Here is a 20,834-nt window from a genome sequence, read left to right as displayed (position 1 = left end):
GCGTTTGGCCCCCATTAAAATTCTTCAATTTCATTTAAATTTTTCTCTCTTCTATTTTCAACTTTGCAATGTTCAATAAAGTAATATTACATGCAAATTGAAAATTTTTCATTCTTTTACAATCATTAATTTTTCAAAAAAAAAAAAAATTACTGTTTCCCTCATTATAAATCCAAATAATGGGATCAAATGGGGGCTAAGTAGGGATGGCAAAATATTTCGAGTTGGGATGACTAGTTTTGATTTATATTCTTCGATTTAGTGCCCTGACTTGGTCGGTAATTGATATGTTTTTGCCTTATAAATTGGACTTTCCAAGAATTGAATTTTGAGAAAGTGAAGGCTTTGATCGGTCAATAAAATAATATGCTTTCAAGTCCAATAATTCGTCTTCTTTTCAGATTACACCTATTAAGGCATCCAAACAGTAATTTAGAGTCATTTAGAGTGTGTTTAAGTCACATTATTTTTTAAGAATGTATTTTGAAATAGTAGATTGATGAAAAATGTGCGATTAAAAAAAAAGGATTTACGTATAATATTATTTTATTGAAGAATGTGTAGTTGAAATGATATTAAATCATTATTTACGAATGTATTTTTTCCAAATGATACGGCTCAAACATGGCCTTAAGTAAGCTTCATTATATTAAGATCTGTCTCCACTCGTTATATATCAATACAATTGTGCTGCACATTTAGGGTGGAAAATAGGGGCGGCATGTGTCATCTCACAATTGGACAGTTTGAAAAATGAAAGCAAAAAATACCCAATCATTTGCTGCTTCTAAAGCTTGTCTCCTCCTCTTTTTTAATCCTAACTAACTGCCTTTATTCATATAAGTAAGAGTTTGATCAATTACTCTATTTACATTCCATTTAACACGTTATCACTTTAGAAACACATATTCTAATACTTATATTTGAGTTAAATTCACATTTAAATCAACAAGTCAAACTTTTTATTTGATACGAGATTAGGTAAAAAAAAAAAAAAAAATTCTACTAAAAATTATTAGTGATAATTAGGTCATAGGTGAGAGAAGTGGAAGATTCTCATCCATTTGAATATATTAGTCGAGATCATGATTCATGCAGATAAGGACAGGTAGTGGTGCCTGCACTTGGACCCCTACCCCTACGCCCACTAAAATTGGCTTTAAATGTTTGGGGACCAAAATTTAAGTGCTCAATGTGAAACATAACATTAATTTCGCCGACAAATTTCACGTTCACTTGTTCTACAGAATCGAAAATAATAAACATGAAGAAACATTTTAAATGACAAATAAAAACAAATTTGATCACTTTTTCATTTAAAAATTTAAGATTTTATACCACATTACTCCAAACTATTGAAGTAGCTAGCAAATCTACCTTGAATCCTTAATATTGCTTTAGAAACCAAACTTCTCTAAGAAAAATATTGTATTATACCTACCCAAAAGTCAACTACATTGCACATGATTATTTAAAAAAAAAAATGATACATTTACCAATGAAAGGTCAAAATAAAATCATAGTAGGATCTCCTCTTATACTTTGACATTTTAGTTTATTAAATATCCCAAGGAGACAATATTTCCAAGCCCAACTAATACAGTTGCAAAGTATGACAAAGGGAACCTTTTTTTGCATCTATTTAACTGCAAAATGACATTCTTATCAAGTATCCAAATTGTCTATCAAACTTTTACAAGTTATGGAATCTTCACTCAATCTTCTCCTCCTCCTCTTCCTCGTCATATGCTGCCATGTATTGGCGGCAACACCGCCTTCAGGTGGCCCTTTGTACCCCGAAGAAGCCCTTCCCACCAAATCAGGCTACCTAACAGTCAACTCCACAACAGGTTCTGCCATTTTCTATGCATTCTATGAAGCCCAAACTTCCTACAACAAGATACCAATATCAGAGTCCCCTATCCTTATTTGGCTTCAGGGAGGCCCCGGCTGCTCTTCCATGCTCGGGAACTTGCGCGAGGTTGGCCCATGGATTTTGAATCAAGAACTTACACTTGAAGGAAATCCAGGTTCTTGGAATAAAATTTTTGGACTTGTTTTTCTTGATAATCCTATAGGAACTGGATTTAGCATTGCTGCATCAAATCAAGAAATTCCAAGAAACCAATATGATGTTGCTAAGCACCTTTTTATTGCAATTCAGAAGTTTATAGCTTTAGACAAATCATTCAAAAATAGGCCAATTTACTTAACTGGTGAGAGTTATGCTGGAAAATATATTCCAGCTCTTGGATATTATATTATTAAGATGAATTCCCAGTCGCATAAGGAAAATAGGGTGAATTTGGGGGGTGTTGCTATAGGAAATGGATTAACAGATCCTGAAATTCAAGTGTCTACTCATGCTATAAATTCATTTTATTTAGGTTTGATTAATGAAAAGCAAACAGCCCTTTTGGAGAAACTTCAAACGGATACAATTGGATTCATTAGAAGAGGCAAGTGGAGTGAGGCAACAGATGCAAGAAATAGAGTATTGGATACATTAACAAACATGACTGGTTTAGCCACTTTATATGATTTCAGAAGGCTAATTCCTTACCAAAATGGCGTAGTCGACAAGTTTTTGAACAATGTCAAGGTGAAGAAGGCGCTAGGAGCAAAGGAAGACAAGTTTTTCGAGAGGTGCAGCAGTGTGGTGAGCGGTGTTTTACACGACGATGTAATGAAGAGCGTTAAGTATATGGTTGAGTTCTTGGTTAAGAACACGAAAGTTTTATTGTATCAGGGACAGTGTGACTTGAGAGATGGCGTACCCTCGACTGTAGCTTGGGTGAGGACGATGAGGTGGGACGGGATTCCCGGGTTTTTGCAGGCAGAGAGAAAGGTTTGGAGGGTGGATGGGACACTGGCTGGTTATGTGCAGAAGTGGAAAAATCTGAGTCATGTAGTTGTGCTGAATGCTGGGCATCTTATGCCTGGTGATCAGCCCGTGAATTCTCAGGTAATGATCCAAGATTGGCTCTTAGACAAGGGACTGTTTGCTAGTTAGAAAAACGAATTCTTGCCTACTGAATTTAGGAGGGAAAACTTGTTTTTACTATTTACTTTTTCTTCTTGTTGTAATATGATTTCCCATTATTGGATCCAATAGGAAGTTATTGATGCTCAAGGCATAATAACTATCATTTGTACTGATCAATAAGTCAATTTTCTTTTTTAATAAAGTACAATCACATTCCTAATGTATTTTTAGGCTCTATCAAGACAGGAGAGAGGGGTTGAGATTCACTTATAATCAGGGGCGCACCCAACCGTTTTGGATTGTGGAGTCAAAAATTAGAGTAGTGCTACAGTGTCCACATAAATGACTGCAGGGTTGACCAACACACACATGGGGTAGGAATTATTTTATTTATAGGGATCCCGCTGGGCATATGAGGGCGCGGTCACTTGCGAGGTCATCCTCACGAGTTGTGCTTGGCTCCAAAAATTAATGTGTAATTTTTTAAAACAATATAATATTTATAAAAATAAGTTAATACGTATTTTGACATCTTAAAAGTGTCTTATAATTCTATCACTATCAATATTGTTAAATGAATTTTGTTACATGTATAGTTTTGTTTACCATGTCATTTATGGATGTTGAGCTAACGACGAGCAAATCAAATTGGATGGAGGAAGTAAATGAAATTTAAGTTTAACGAAAAAATAATTTGAAAGTAATTCAAATTACATTTAATCCGTAACGATTTTAGAATTTTTGATATCATTTTTAATGTAAAATTTCCTAATAAAATGATGTAAATTATATTGGAAAATTTATCGTGAAAAAAAATAAACGTTAATGAAATAATTGATTTTTTTTTTAAAAAGACGAGTTAAGCGTCTCTTTTAATACATACGTTTGACGCATATTTAACTATTTTCGATATCTGTTTGGACCATTCGATATGACTACGATGCAATTTTCGTAACGAACTTCTAGATGATGCAAGCGATTTGTAGATTTGGATAGTATATGATCATTGGCAAATTTTAAAAGTTAGCATATTATCAAAATTTTCAAAATACTAATTTGGAATGGCCTACTTTGATATATAGTAACTTTTGCTATGATTGATCATTTCGCACACCATTAAGAAGCAAAAAACTAGACCATAAGTGCTTAGAAATGATATTAAGAATGCAATATTTCGATTTTATTTGGTATGTATTAAAGTGAGTCGAAAGCGGGTTAAAACAACCATTTTTTGAAAAAAAAAAACAAAAAAAAATTTTGTGGGCTCATCTGACCCCACATGACCTCATGTTGGTCCGTCCCTTCTTATAATGATAAAATAAATGAGTAAGAAGGGGCGTATACCTAACCTCTAGTCAAAGGAATAACCTACTCTACAAACGTGAAAAAATCAACAAAAGAGCCTAAAGGACTGTAAACATGGAAAGTCCATATCTATCAATATGTAATAGAGCGAGCAGCCGTCTAGAGGACCTTCGATTTGGTTACAAAGGCCTGTCAATAATCAATATTGGGCATCGATCATTTCCTTATTGAATATGTATAAACCAATCAAATCTATCTGATATTGGCATGTTCTATCTTGTTAGTAATTTGTACGAGCTTTACATATAACCCAATTTGATTTAGATAAAAATTAAATTTTTAATGAATTTTGATAAAATGTAAAATGTGTGATTGAAAAGTTGAATCCTATTAAATGTGTGATAAATAAATTGTTAACTTTAATTTAAATTTTAATCTTTTTTATTAGCTAAATTAAACAACAGCATAATATTCAATCGACGTGAGATTCTACAAATTAACCACTAAAGCTTGTTTTGTAAGGTGAACTATGTGTGATTAAATTCTACAAATTTAATCTTTTTTTTTTTTTTTTTTACTATCAAGTTCTTTCTAGTAACGTATACGAGCATGCCCCTACATGAAAATCCTTTTCATGTTCCAAAAAGAGAAAACTGACAGGATAGCTTTTTCTTGGGAAAGTACATCACTTTTTGCAAAGTCTTCAACATTCTTTAAAAAAAAAAAATACATATTGTGCAAATGCAGCAAGGTACCGAGTTAGAAAATAATATTAAGATGAACTGAAATTTAAAAAAAAATAAAAAAAAATTGAATGAACTTACCACCACAAGAAATTGAGTTTGAAGGCTATTTTCATGACATTCACAATAAAAAGTATGACATTCAATGAAATTTAAAAAAAAAAGGTTTAGATGTCTCACATTAAGATATTCGACTAAACCTTTGTACTTTTTTTACCAAATAAAAAATTGAAGATTACCTTAAAAAATATAAACTAATCGAATCATGATAAAAATAAACAAAAATACATATTCACCAATGAAAATTTAAAAAATAACCTAATGAGTATTGTTCTAGTAATTTTGACAACTAGCCTTTTCAAACAACTGAAAGTTTGAACAAATATTTTTTTTATTGTCAATATCAAATCTATAGTAAGTTATTTGTTTTGATCATATATCTATTTTATGTTCAAAATAAGTAATTTTTTTTAATAAATATGAATTAGTAATAAATGAAAACATACATAGTAATAAAAAAAATTAATTACTTTTAAAATTTGAAAAATACGTAGTTCTCTAACTATTAAAATAAATAATTTACTTTTAGATCTAATCAATACGAATTATCTATAATAAAATTTACTTAATAATTATAAGTAAAATTTAGTCAAATGTGCATTAAATAGAATATCTAATTTGACAATAAAATATTCACATTTCATAATGTCATGAAAAGAATAATTTAACAATTTTAGTGTCTTTAATACAATTTGAATTATTGAACATTGGACTTGGATTGAGATTTAAACTAAAACTAGGCTAATGGTAATATTTGGACCAATTCTTCCGGGGAAAAGTTCATAATTCAGGTGTATTGTTTACATCAATTCACAAATCAGGTACAAAGTTAAAAAATTCAAAATTCAGATTTCTATATAATTTATTGAAAATATTTATTTATTAAATATAATAAAGTCACAATTACGCGATCAATGGTCACAGATTCATAATTATTGGTCATAGATTTATTTACTAATAACATATCATCGATTTAATTGGTCACATATTATGTCGTAGTCACAAATCAATTATTTGAAGATCACAAATCATTCAAATTACATGTTACATTTTATCTATATGTCACAGATCACGATTTATTAGTCACAAATTATTTTGTAGTCACATACACCTAACTTTTTGTCACAAATCAGCCAAATAGTTGGTCACAAACGCCTAATTTTTGGTCACAGACACCTCACCCGTCACCGCAACAACCACCAACAACATCATCAACAACACAACAATAGTTAGACAACACCGCCTCTTGCCTCCACCATCATGAGCACCACCATGCCAGTAACACCATGCCCACAACACATCACCACCACACCCACACCACCCATTTTACAACATCTATATCCAGCACCACTACACAAATCACATAAATCAGCACACATACCACAGATTAGCACTCGAACCAACGCCGTGACGACTTCGTAGTAGTCGCAGCGCTCAGATTTCTAGCAGTGAGAGAGCACCGCAACCATACTACCACCGCTGCACCATCACCACACCGTCACCCCCACAAAAACCTCACCAAGACCACCAATATCCATGTTGCATAGAGAAGCTAGCAGCGCCGGTGATGCGAGACTCACTGTGAGCTCCACCATGCAACGATGCTCAAGGTGGCTCGGAGGCAGTCAATGTGACGCATCTCTGGCTATGACCTCTCTTCTTTCGGCGCTCGGAGGTAGTCAACGTGACGAATAATTCAAAAGGGAGAAGGGTGGATCTGCAGTTGCACGATAGCGATTCGCGCTCCTGGCCAACGATTCGTGGGCTGGGCGATGACGGCAGGCGACAACTGAAGATAAGGAGTTCTGAATGTCGAATTGGTACAGTTGTGAGTTTACAACAAGAGAGAGAGGGCGTGCAACTATTCCGTGTGTTTGAGTGTGTGTGTGTGAGAGAGAGAGAGAGAGAGAAATAAAATGAATTAGGGTTTTAATATATAGGGGGTTTTAATTTTTTACGAAAATCTGATTTATGCATTATTAAACTTTGTACCTGGTTTTAGAATTGTATTTTTTGAACACCTGTTTTTTGTAATTTCCTCTTTCTTCTAAGATATTTATATGGGCAGCCCAGCACCACCCCCCATTACCTCCACCGACAGCCCATCCAATAATTTCACTTCCAATAGTAATTTTTTCCATTGACGCTGATTTTCAGAATGAAAAACTGTACATCAAAGAAATTTTCGCTGGGTAATTTTCACCAGTTATCAGCTAATTTTGCTACGCCTATACCTTGATGTTGTTAAAATCCAGAACTCCTACTAGGGGATAGAAAGAACAAGAAAATTAACATTTAGAAACGGAAAGATTATATACGAGATAAGAGATGCTCAGTAGCAATCTAATTTTTCTACAAAATTGTATTCCACTCGACTACAATGATAATAGCGTCCGGGTGAACCAGTTGGACAGGCATTCGATTTTTATGGAAACTTCTGCATTTCTTCCGAAGTATGACACGACATTAGATAGCATCACTTCGATGTCGTGTTTTATAGCCTCCAAACTTCTGTAGTAGTTATTCTCGAATAACTTCCAAAGACAAAAGGAACCGGGAACCAGCAAGTTAATGTAGTAAAATAAGCAAATCAATTCTCAACATTCCCTTGTTTAGTACCCGATAATAATATGTTCATAATCGGTCAAACCACTTTTTATTCAGGACCTATGAATAATATCCTCGTGTAAATTGATTATAAACAACTCCCAAACAAGCTTAAGGTTATCTCATCTATAATAAATTCTATTCAACAGATATCGAAATCGCATTCTATTAGAGGCAATCACCATAATAGGTCTACAAAAATAAATATAATCGAGTGCTTGAATTCTTCTTTACTAATAGCATGTTAAGCTAAGCCAAAAAGGTAAATGTAATTGGGGAAAGTAAATAGTTGCTCGTTATGAAAGCAAGTATTGGAATAAAAAGAAGGTATTTGGTCACGAGTTCGATTCCCTTTACCAATACTTTCTCAATCGAGTGTCACATCAGGCTTGCCTAGTGCAATTTACATGGTTGGCGTGGTTTGCAAGCTATTGCATCAGTCAGAGAGTTTATCCAATGTGCATTCAAAGTGTAGCGGCTGCAGGTTACCCTGTCATTAAAACAAAAAAAAAAATATTGGAATAAAAAGGATCCCAAGGAAAGTACTTGAAAATTCTAAAAAAGTTAAAACACGTTTAAAAAAAGATTACTTGAAAATTAACTACAAAGCTTAGACAGACAGACTTTTGTTGGAAAAGTTAAAGCCTTGTTTGATACCCTTATTTTTCATAGAAAATGGAAATTAAATTTCATTTCCCACCTACTCCACCAACTCGGATATTGAAAAAAATTCGAGGAATAATTGTAAAAGAGGATATCCCTTAAATTAACAATTTTCATATAAAACAAAGTCAAACGAATACCAAAAGATAGATGATTTCTAATTTTTTTTTTTTTTTGGGCAATGGAAAAAAGTTCTCGGAACAATTATAAAAGATGATATCCTAAATTGACAATTTCCATAAAAATAAAATCAAACAAACACCAAAAGACACTTTTATTTCAACATTTTTCGGGTGAAAAATTATACTAATCAAACATTATTAATTGACAATTTCGAGTAAAACAATTTATAGATAATTTAATTCCCTGGAGTTCTTTTTCTTTCCATTCAAATTTCATCTTCGCGATGAAACGGACACTAAGTTTCGGAACTAAAAGACCCCAGATAAAGCAACTTCTAAGAAAGTTGAGACATGCATGCGGCTAAGCCTAGAAGTTAATTTAAGGTACTTTTAGGCTTAACGGCTTACCGATTCTCAAAGTTTTCAATCAATCCTATCCAATTCTTTTAACATAAGATGTTTTTTATTTAATACAGTAATATGATAGAGACGCGAGTTTAATTTTCAATATTATTCACTCTGGCAGGGGAAGGGTCTACTTCTACTCATAAAGCTCTCGTTTGGCCCTTATTAAATTACATTCTATTTTTTTCTCTCCTATTTTCAACCACACAATTTTTCATAAAATAATATTATATGTAAATCAAAAATTTTTACTTCTTTTTCAACCGCTCATTCTTCCAAAAAACCACTATTCAACCCGTTTTCATTTTTAGAAAATGGGGGGCAAACGGGGGCAAAATTTGTCTTCTGTGAAACGTGTTTCAGTTTTGCTAATCCCATAATGAAAAATGCTACTAAACCACATTGTTTGACATAAAGGTTGACACACCTCTCACAGTCGAGGTGTGGGTCCCGTGCGAATAAAATAATGCCGAGTTCCCATGTGTGTGTGATGTGTCAACCGATGTGGTCATGTAATACGGCCCTCCCATAATAATCCTGGATGGAAGGAAGAAAGGGCAAAGCATTTAAGAATCCAGATTTCCAACTCCCTTCAGAGCGAAAAAAAGTCTCTTTACCTAGGCTTTATCTAGAGATAGCTTCAGCTTGGCAAGAGCATGCTGCAGCCTGTCTTTAATATCATTATCAATATGAGGTTGTTCCAACTGTGTGTCAGCATCATAAAGCTCCCAAGGACTATATTGATGTGTTTCAGTGGCACCGTTTTTGTACTTTATTACCGATCTTTCCCATGGACTGTCATTCAAGAGATTTGGGCTTCACAGTTAAAATTCGGTCTTCCCACCAACTCCCATCTTCCTCGCCCGCATTTTCCCACCAGACTTAACATTTATCTCGGGAGGTCCAGTTTCTTTGCACAGCTGCATCGTACCTGCTTCTCTCAACAAGAAAATCTGGAAATTCAGTCACTTCAGGTAGTGTCAACTTAAATGATTTGCCCACCACATCAGAAGATGTATCAACAAATTTAAGTGTCATTTTACGGCAGTTCTCCCCAGAACCTGGACGTGTTGAATACTCCAAGCCTTCAACACTACAAAATTATACAGCCCTGATGTTTCCCTTAATTGTTTTCCAAGGGCCCATTTCCTTCGAGTTAAGGTATGTGATATATTCCTGATGGCCCTGGAGAAACAATAAAGCCAATGACTAAGAGTAAAAGATAGAAGGCTGCGATAATGAAATAAAGCATAATCTCAAAAAATTAAGTGAACCGAATTGTAACTATCATTTTACACCAATGCTAATAAAAAAAATTTAATGATTTAACAAATTAAAGAACAAAATAAAAGAATTTCAGGAAAAAAATTATAAAGCTTTTTTAATTAAATTGAACTAATTAAAATTAAAAACAAATATTATTTAATTAAAATTGAAAAAATTACGTTTTATCATAAAATGAAAAGAATTAAAAAGAATTTTAAATCGAAAAAAATTATTTATAACATAAAGAAAAAATTTTAAAATAATTTTCAAAAAAATATAATAAAAACAAAACAAATTAAACAAAAGAAAGTTATAAAAATTAAATAAATAATATATAAATATTATTTAATTAAAATTGGAAAAATTAAGTTTTATGATAAAGAGAAAAGAATTAAAAGGAGTTTTAAATCGAAAAAAAATTATTTATAATAGAACAAAACAAATTTAAAAAATAAATAAAAATAAGAGTGGTATCCTTCCACGGAGAGAATTACATCGAGAAATTCTCTCCATAAGTGATCGTCGTGCAGCATGAAGATTTCTTTTTCGTTTTTTTCTCATTTATTTTTTATTTTTATAAATTTGTTTTATTCATATTATAAATATTTTTTTTGTTTAATTTAAAATTCTTCTTAATTCTTTTCATTTTATGATAAAACGTAATTTTTTGAATTTTAATTAAAAAACTTTATAGTAACTTTTTGTTTTATTTTTGCCTGCAGTTTTTTTTTTGTTTCTTTAATTTGTTAAATCGTTTAGTTTTTTTATTAGTATTGGTGTAAAATGATAGTTACAATTCGTTCACTTAAATTTTTGAGATTATATTTTATTTCATTATCTCTTATTCAATGTTCTAACATTTGAATTTTTGAAGGATGGAATACTATCTAGATGCAGAGTTGAAAAGGATAATCCTTAAAGTTAGGACTCTCGATTTTAGTCATTATCTTGATTTTTTTTCATTTAAAAAAAAATTCATCTCAAACATTAAGATAATGAGTGAATATAATATATATTTATCAAGATTTAATTATTATTAATTAAATAATTAACATTTTCTAAATTTATGTACAAGATATATTCAATCCTTTATCATATTAATGGAATAAAACGGCGTCGTTTTGTCATTCAATGTAGGGAAACGATATCGTTTTATACTGTAAATGCATGTAAAAGTGTATAAAAAAAAGGAAATGGAATAGGGAAGGCAAAAAATATATATATAGCTACAGTGTGATAAAATGAACGAATTCACTGTTCCTAACTACAGTACCTTCTCGTTCCCTTTTTTTATGTAGTAGTGATATGTGTGTGTCTGTGTTTCCATTCATAAACAAGGTATGAATAAAACCTTAGCCAAACCCCATCTCCTGTCTCTTGCATTTTCTTTATATTTTGTACAGCCGTTGACTTGATCGTCGGAGTATAAGCAGTCATCGGACCATTTTCTTGACCAACGACTTTTGCCTTCTAATGAGTGTTTTAGTGTGTAGGTGATGTTTACATGGAAGGGAGGATCGCAAGATTCCATTAACACATTTTTTTAAAGTCAACAATTTTAAATCATGAAAAGCCTACAATTAGGAGCATGTTTTGATTGAGGCGAATAGAAGTAAAGTTACATTCAAATAATTCGTTGCTCGAATCATTTATTATCTTTTTACTTTTAAGTAAAAAAAATTACTTTTTGAAGCTAACCTTTAACTTATTATCAAAGTAAGTAACTTATATTAATAAAACATAATTTATTTCAAAATTTTATGGGTAATCTCAACTGAGATTTATGAATTTTAATATATATATATATTAAAATTTTCAAAGATTTTGTTATTTTTATTTTTAAATTTGAAATCCATCTAAATCTTTTAAAATCCCTTTATAAATGAAATATTCACGAATTATTGAGAATACTTAAATTTTAAATGATTTCATTGAAATCTAACAAAACTTCATCATGGGATAGCTAGTTTCAATGGATTCTAATAAATTTCATTAAAATCTCAATTTCGAGAGCATAAATTTCGAAGAGTTTTTAAAAATAATTAAAATTTCAGTTGAGGACATTTCAGTTTCTTTTCTATTTTATAGGTAAATTTCTCAAACATGAACTCTTTGTACTTGGCCAAACATGCTCTAGGTCTACGTTCACTGCGGTAGTCGTCCTACGTTACATCCTATATGACGATTTATAATTTGATATATTGATATGGTAATTTTTTCTTGTCACATATATCAAATCACTAAACACCACATGCGTGTCACGTTAAACGACTACAATAATAAGTGACTGCAAATAATATTATTCAATTCTAAAAAGACTTGAATAGTGTTAAAAGGACACATGAAGACATCAAAAGTAAAAAAGGAAACATCATCTTGCGAAAATGAATAAAAATAGCTTTGTCAAGAAACATAACATGTAATTTCATAATAAAAAATAATTTTAATTCTTGATAGACACGTAAAAGAGGAAAAATCATTTTATAGCAATTTCCTTGTCTCACTAAACCAACACACTGATATGATCCAGTTGATCAAACCCAAAAATTACCTACTCTGGAAAACCAAGTATGTAAAACGTGTCTCAAAGTTATCATGCACCTTAATCCTCATACTTTGATTTCATTTTTACCATTCCGTTTATAACCGTTATCCAAATTAATAGAATTCTTAATGTAACCAGTAACTTAGTGTATTGATGGAAAATGTATAATTAAAAAATAAGAAAATATTTTTAAATTTGCGTGTAATATTATTTGATTGAAAAATGTATGGTCAAAATTATGTCAAATAACTGTTTAACAAAATATATATATATTTTTTTTTGAAAAAACGTGGATCAAACGGGGCCAAAATTAAAATAAATTAAAGTAGTGATCATCACGAAACAAATCAGCATATTAGGTGACCTCGAATGAAACGGCTCGTCTACTGTTCCACTTTGGACTCGTATATCCCAACAGTTATTCGCGCTTATAGTTCACACTGTACGAAATTGAGCAATTTCATTATTGTTTTGTTTAAAATTATTGAATTGATCATTTGAGCTGTAATACCATCTTAAAACATTAAGTAGCTCGAACACGTGTTTGATTCTAATTTTCATATCACCGAGAACTTGAATTTCACCCTAACACAAGCTTTAGTACGTTAAGAAATTTAATGAAATTTTGATTCTTTTCTTTTCAGATAATGGGATTTGTAATTGGGATTCAGAAAAGAATTAGTGCTGGTTTTGTTAAGAAGAGGATATTATTGGAATTTTGGCATAATTTTGGGTGGACCTGTTTCTTTTTTTTGGAATATATTGAAACCTTTTATTTACTTGGACAGAACTAGGCTTGGGTGAATGAGAAATTGAAGCTCACAGTGTACCACATGAAGTGGTTTAGGTTTTGGAGGAAAGGTAAGGCAATAACTAGTTTATATACGGCCACATTTTATGGATTTGTAATCATTCGTAGCATAGAGACGTGAGCTCGAGGGGGTGCAAAGTCTAGCCCTTGTCCTTTTGCTCTAGTCTAGGATGAGCTTCGGAATATAGGATGACAATAGAGGTCCGGTATCTAGAATTTTAGAATAGCATTCACAAATCTAAAATTTTTAGTATAAAAAACTATGATATAATACAATTAATGTCCATTGAGTCCAAAATATTGTCAAAAATGATGATTTCTTATCCTCTTATAATATATTCTTTATTTATTGAGCAAGCATAGTCACTTTATTTTATGAATATAAAAACAATTAGGCTGCATTTATTCTTAGAGATGATGTAGGAACTTGACTTATTCTAATAGAAGAGAGAAGAAACTAAACAACTTTACTGTCAAGTAGGAGGAGCTGAAGAATAACACTATAAAAATGGTGGAGCAGAGTAAGGTTCTTAATACTCCTGGTGCAGAAAAACAGACAAAGCGTGAGCTGTTTGATGCAATTCGGCAGGAGCTTGAGTAAGTGATCTTACTATGTATTCATTGTACCATTTTAGTGTCTTGGTGAAGCGTGCTGATGAACTGGCCTTTGCACTTCCGTCAGTCTACTGGGATGTTATGGTCTTGATTTGATATAAGGTCATGAAAGACATGTTAAGAGGAGTGATATATGCCATTCTGTTGCGATAGCCCATTGCTTGAGCTGAGAACCACAGGGTCATAATGTTCAGATCCTTATGTTTTCTTTCTTCTAACCCGTAATTTGGTGGCTTGAATATTACTTCAGCCACTTCATCCGAATTCAATGAACTTAAAGAAGTTAGGACGCCGCCAGTCCTACACATTCAACTCTAGAAATCTGAATTCTCTGATGAATATGTACTTGTACAAGTTGACAAAGCATAAAATAAATTTGATTTATCGCGGTGTCAATTCCTTGGAAATAAGATATGATGTAGAGGACATAATGCGGTGAGATATTATTTGCAGAACTCCTGTGCTTGAAAAGGCTTCTAAATCAGTGTGGGAGTTAATATTGGATCAGAGTGGCTTGGGAAAGGAGATCAGCGAACTTGTTGAGAAAGTCTTTTGCCAACTAAGTGGCCATGAACCTCCATTGTTTCCTCCAACATGCAGTGAAGCCCAGCCGGAGAAAGAGAGAGATGATACCCCAACCTCTTCGTCCAAAAAGAGAAGTTTTGGTGAGATGAGCAAGGAAGATATAGATGAAGTTGCACAAGTTTCAGCAGACGAACCAGTTGTACCACAGAGTATTAATACACTTACATCACCCAAATAAAGAAAAGGAAGCACGACTGCACCGTACTCGGTGGACGAGTCTTTGTTAATTTGCACTGCTAGATGAATCATTCTTCTTGGAAAAGGATGACACATTGGTGTTTATTGTCTCATTTTATGCTAATTGTATGCGTGCCAAGTCTTTATGAATCGTTGAAGATGCATCGATAACATTTTAGTTAAATGTGGTGAAATGGAAGTTAAGTTGATTGTATTAAAACCTTCTACCTTTAAGCTTGTTCAAGTAAACGTAGAGAAATTAACATGTAAAAGCATGTAAAAGGTTTGTGTTTATATGTAGTAAAAGAATATTAATTTATATAATAGCCTATTTCTTTCTTTTTCTTCATATGTGAGTAAAAAGGCTGGGATTCGAGCCCAGGTCTCCACGGCCACAACGTGGAATTCTCACCACTAAACTACAGCCACATTTGTGCTAACATTGTATTAACACATTAATGATACATTCACATGTAGCTTTGCTTTGTAGTAAACCAAAAAAATAAAATAAAAAATGCGATCAATCCACATAATAATTTAAAGTTACATGCAGCAAATTTATATTCGTTTATAATATTTAGCTTATCAACACACCAATTATTACGAGTATAGCGTACAATGACTGTTTCTAAATTTTTTGCACGTTAGCACATAGTACCAAAAAGAATACGGCAAATTGACGAGGCAATATAAATATTTGTCTTTTAACATCAAAATAAGTAAAAATTGTTACAGAGAAGAGAGCGGCACTAATAATTTTAAGGACAACAAAATTGCTCACGTCCCCAGCCCGCCTTGAATATATTAAATGCAATGTGACAAAGAAAATAATCCTTGCCCCAAATTCTCCAAAACAACCCCAATATTTTTATATTGTTATATTTTATTTTAATTTTATACTTTCATGGTCTAATAAATTCAACCAATGCACGCTAGTTAACATCAACTAATTGTGTTACATGCAGTGCGCTTTCCCTCTTATAAAAAAAAATAAAAATAAATAATAATAATAATAATAATAATATATTGATAACCCAATTGAGGTATTACCACTGGGTCGGATACAGATTGGAATAGAAATAATATTATTAATAATAATAAAAATGTTGGGAAATTTTTAATTCCACCTGCTCCCGCCCACTCCCCATTTCCCTAATAAATTTTAGCCATCTTCAACTAAGCCCATGTTTGGTTTTCATTCTTTTTTCATTAAAATGAAAAATATGACCGTTATTCATTATATCAATCCACCAAATTTGAATTTATATATCTTGTGTGGGGCCCGTAACGACTATATTTTTCATTTTCATTCTTTCAAAAATGAGAAACAAACAAGGACTAATTATGTCATCTGTATTGCGCTTTCTATAGTATGTAAAGAATAAAGATTTGATAGTATAATGATGACCTAAACGAGATGGTAGCCAACCGGCCGCAGTCTTGTTCTGGGCAAGCCTTGAGGCAGTCAAATTCTGCAGCTCAAATAGGGGGTGCCTGTTTTTTAGCCTAGTTTCAATCCTGACCATATGACTTTTCTGTTGTTTGGGAGGGATTTTTTCCCCAAAAAAATTGATTTTTTGACCGTTATTTCACTATTACAGTCGTCATATTTGACTTCTTTTCTCACGGGTGGACCCCACTTTTCTCATAACAGTCAAAAAATCAATTCTCAAAATCACTCCCAAACATGCTCTAAAATTATAAGGCTGTTTCGCGCTGGTAGTCGCTAACAATTAAAAAGGGATCAGACGATTGTGTAAGGAACAAACCTCTTGAGACAAAGTCCCAAAAATTGATGTTTTATTGGCGATGACTTTACAATTGGAACTAAACAGAATGTCTTCAAGGGGCGCAAGCACACGAGTACTGAAAAGAAATGTTTAAGTCTAAATTAAGAAATTGAAATTACATATTCTCTATTTGAGAGTGTTTGATTCAGGGTCCTTTGCTCTATGTCTTCTCTTCCTTTTATATTCTCTTGATGATTTTTTCGTGATCAACCGCTTAGAAATTATTTGATTGCTTTATAACTACCCACTTTCTTTATGGTGGCTAACTTGTCGTGGAACTGCCGCCGTTAACTGTTGCCACTACTCTTTGTCGTTCAACCGTCTTCAATTGATAAGTTACTCGATAACTGCTTCAATAACCGTACTTCTGGATAACCATAACATCTTATGTTTCTTTTGAACCAGAGTACCTGCAGCAGAAGCAAAAGAAGCACAGTGGCTCAGCCCTTTTTTTGCCAGATCAAATTGTTGGATAGAGAGCTTTTCAGCGGCAACAAGAAGACACAACACAAATTCCACGACATCTATATTGGCACGGGAACTAGTGGAATGAACTCCTGAAGGATGGTTAAAAACAGAAAGATTATCAAGATAGGAATCAATTGTGTTCTCGGATTTAGACTGAAGTAATCTCAATCTTGCTAACTTTATGATGCCCGCCATTGATACTTGACATTCATGAGAAGAGCTTGTTGTTTCAGAGCTCCGCTTATTTTTCCCCTGCCGAATTGTTTCATCTTGTTGCAATACTTGTTCAAAAGATTTATGATGCTAAAGGTGGACATGGATTTTCTTTCTTTGCTTCATCAAGGCATGAAATTCTGGGCAGAATCTGTTAATTTTCTATGGTTTCTGCAGAGTGTGAAGCCATTTCTTGAGAATCATATTCCCAAAATAAAACAGCATCAAGTGCTTTATATAGCAAAATATAATCTCAAGAAGAATAAATAAGAATATTATTCCCTAGACAACTTGTTTGAGGCTTTACATCTAGATTCCTGCCTCACGCGAGGTTTTCGGTTTTCCATTAAACAACTCAAATTTCACCTGAAGCACTATTTCTGAGCTTACACAATATTTCAAGAGGCGGATGATGAAAAATAATGAAAAGTAACTCATGATGATGATGAGGATATGCTAATATGACCAATTTAATTCCAAAAACATGCAGCCACCAATGCAGTTTCAGTGAGTGTAAATCCAAGGACATACGGCCAGCTATACTAATCAGTTTTTAAGGCTTTCTTTTGTCCGTTGGCTCAATCTTTCATCCCATCAGCTGAAGTGCATTTCATTCATCACACAAGATTATGTTAGGCAGGCTTGGGATGTGATCTAAATTGTCTATAATAAGACATTCGAGTTAAGGCCAATATATTAGACTGATAGATAAGAGAACTAAGGTGGCATATAGAACGCTTGGGTGCCACTTTACCAGTTTCTTTATTTACAATGTGTGCATATGCATTCTCTCAATTATCCAACGAGATTCTCTCTAAATAACTTCAATATTGGATAAAAGTTTAAGTGGCAACGAGATACGACCCAAGTCTTCTGTCCAGCCTTATGTTACATTGAATCACCTCATCTAAAATTTTAAACTGTTAGAGAAAGAGAACGACTATTTATATAAATTTAGTTTTCAACATTCACTCTGCAACCTCCGTACTTGCAATACAAGTTATGGAATTCTCATATAAGTTAAGCATAATACAGAAAACTTCACTAAAAGCAAAAAAATAGTTCATGTAGTCATTGAAATCTCCACGCAGATATTGAATTAATTCGTGTTCCCTTCCAGCCAAAAATTAGGCATTTCCCATCCAAATCAATCGAGCAAGAACCTCCACAAGCAAAGTTCTTAAGGAGAAGATTCGCTTGATAAATAGAAGACATGCTCAACCGTATCTCCACCATCCCAAACTGGCTAAAACATGCCCTCCAAATATCTATATTCACATGTCGATACTTTCTTTCCTCTCCCTCAGCTACTACGATGTTCCTTATGATGGGACCGAAAATTCCCGATTCAAAAATGGTTCTACTTGATTCATCATGCTTCATGCACTCTTCCAGGATATCAAAGAATGCACCATAGAAAAAAAGAGCTTCCACAAAACGATTCACGAAAAATGAAGAATTATCATTTGCCTCAGATTCAATGACAACCATCACTCGGAGATTCATATTTTTAATCAATTTCAACAAAGATTTTAGCCTATCTGGCTGTGCAATCATATTCTTGAAAACGTATGCTGCATAGACCGCAATTGCTTCATCAGCATCAAGATCAAAGAGACTTTTATTGAGATCTAGGATATCTTCTACCATGATTGTTTTAAAAGAGAAGTTCAAGTTCATAGACTGTGCAAATTCTTTTAGTTGTCTGCCTGTCTCCTCAATCAACGGCTGAGAGTTTGTTCCGATAGCAGTTATCTTAAGATGATCGAGTGGACATTTAGGTCGAGCTGCAAGAGCTTGCATTAAAATAGCGAATTGCATCCCATTTCGGATCTCGAGATCAATAATATGTACCTTTCTGGAGTTTGCTACATGCTCAATTATTGATTGAATCCCAGAGAATTGTGTAACCTGGGAGAGAGGAAATTTTTCGTGAAATGCAAGGATGGTAGGATTCAAATTCATCAATCTTTTTTCCACATCGAATGGCTGTTTCTTCGCCAAAAACATTCCATTACTTCTTCCAGTTTCCCTATCGATCTTCTCATACAGAGCGCCAATGAAATAATACACTAATCTTTGGATGGTACTCCTTTTACTGGAGCTCAGCGTAAGACAATTATCAAGGATCTTGCTTGCAGAATCATACTGCTTTTTATCTACCCTTTCAGCACAGAGTAGAAGATCTTGAACAAGTTGAACATCTTTATCAATATCCTCTTTGCCGAGGCCTAGAAATGAACTGGCATACGGATGGCTAAGAACAGAGAACTCATCAATGCTAGAGGAACTAGATTGAAGAAACTTCTCTGCGGCCAACTTGATAATCGAATCAACTGATGATATCCCAAAATTGATCTTACTGTAATTTGTTTCATGACTTTGTTCATTCAATCTTCTGAGCTCGCTTTCATAGTTCCGTGAAATCCCAAGGGATTCAGAAGGAAAAACACAAGAACTTTCTTTCTTGGGTTCATTAAGCTCGGAAGTTTCAGACGTGATACCAACTAGCTGATTAATATCCTCCTTGCTAAATTGAAAAGGAGGAGAAACAACATCGAGATACAAATCGTTTAAAGTCCCGAACTCTTCTATCAGTTGTTTCTCTTGCTGATATTTATACAACAACAGATTTTGCATGGAAATATTCTCGTGCTCCTGACAGAACCCAAGGCTCGAACCCAACGAATCAGTTCCCCACGACTCTACCCAATTTTCTCTTCCACGCAAGCCATTTTCAACTAATTTCCTCCCGTCCTCGTTCTCAAAAGCCTTAGAAGAATTATTTTTATCCATAACTTCAGACAAAACAACTGATGTGACCAAATATTGCACTCAATCTCAATGTAAGATGCTGCAGGCTTCCTTAAATTATAGCCTATTTTATACTATTACAGTTGTTTACAAATTTGTTTTCACGAGTTTACAATGCTGTCTTATATTTCCTTGTATAAAAATCAATATATGCCGTACTTAACAACATAAGGACATCAGTAAATAGTATCTTTGATATGAAAGTGACCGAATTAGGCCCTTGTTTGGCCGATATTTCTTAAAACTCATTTTTCCCCAAACTCGTTTTCAATTACATATTTCATGGGATCCATAACTTTCATCAACTCTTCAAAGTTCGAACACACATTTCACACTTTAATCAAAATGTATTAAAAATCTAATTTTTATTCAAGCCAAACAAATGCAAGCTATAGTTTTAAAATACTGTCATTTTGATTGGTTTATGTACAACTCTTATAGTACAGGTGAAACTATTGGAATAATAATTAGTTACAGTAATGTTCAGAAGAAATACAAGACTTATAGTCCGATCGAGTCTCGTGACAGCACGATATCATAAAGTGAAATTGTCCATCGATAATTGCTGCGACCTCCTTAGACAATCACTCCTAAGATACAACGATTGTAAACTACTTGTGCAGCAATCACGAATGATTTTTCCAGAACTATCAATTGTA

General features: G+C 33.1%; 3 protein-coding genes across 3 annotated transcripts; 2 read left to right on the top strand and 1 right to left on the bottom strand.

Moving 5' to 3' along the window:
• The first annotated feature begins 1,613 nt into the window (after window positions 1-1,613).
• LOC111383379 (serine carboxypeptidase-like 50) lies at window positions 1,614-3,210 on the top strand. Its single transcript, XM_023007487.1, has one exon. The coding sequence runs from the start codon at window positions 1,703-1,705 to the stop codon at window positions 3,011-3,013; it is 1,311 nt and encodes a 436-aa protein (XP_022863255.1). The 5' UTR covers window positions 1,614-1,702; the 3' UTR covers window positions 3,014-3,210.
• A 9,963-nt stretch (window positions 3,211-13,173) lies between these two features.
• LOC111383381 lies at window positions 13,174-15,183 on the top strand. Its single transcript, XM_023007488.1, has 2 exons — window positions 13,174-14,110; window positions 14,582-15,183. The coding sequence occupies exons 1-2, from the start codon at window positions 14,022-14,024 to the stop codon at window positions 14,889-14,891; spliced, it is 399 nt and encodes a 132-aa protein (XP_022863256.1). The 5' UTR covers window positions 13,174-14,021; the 3' UTR covers window positions 14,892-15,183.
• A 3,249-nt stretch (window positions 15,184-18,432) lies between these two features.
• LOC111383374 (DELLA protein RGL1-like) lies at window positions 18,433-20,157 on the bottom strand. The gene has a single exon (XM_023007483.1). The coding sequence runs from the start codon at window positions 20,155-20,157 to the stop codon at window positions 18,433-18,435; it is 1,725 nt and encodes a 574-aa protein (XP_022863251.1).
• Between the last annotated feature and the right edge of the window lie 677 nt (window positions 20,158-20,834).

This window comes from Olea europaea, unplaced genomic scaffold, assembly GCF_002742605.1.
Source record: "Olea europaea var. sylvestris unplaced genomic scaffold, O_europaea_v1 scaffold2668, whole genome shotgun sequence".
Classification (NCBI taxonomy): domain Eukaryota; kingdom Viridiplantae; phylum Streptophyta; class Magnoliopsida; order Lamiales; family Oleaceae; genus Olea; species Olea europaea.
Note: the sequence above shows the minus strand (reverse complement) of the source record. Positions and strands in the feature narration are given on the sequence as shown.

What these genes read in the sequence shown, in the direction of transcription:
- LOC111383379 (XM_023007487.1), top strand. Translation starts at nt 1,703, where the DNA reads ATGGAATCTTCACTCAATCTTCTCCTCCTCCTCTTCCTCGTCATATGC.
- LOC111383381 (XM_023007488.1), top strand. Translation starts at nt 14,022, where the DNA reads ATGGTGGAGCAGAGTAAGGTTCTTAATACTCCTGGTGCAGAAAAACAG. An exon ending in GCAATTCGGCAGGAGCTTGA is followed by an intron (nt 14,111 to 14,581) that starts GTAAGTGATCTT and finishes TATTATTTGCAG; the next exon opens with AACTCCTGTGCTTGAAAAGG.
- LOC111383374 (XM_023007483.1), bottom strand. Translation starts at nt 20,157, where the DNA reads ATGGATAAAAATAATTCTTCTAAGGCTTTTGAGAACGAGGACGGGAGG.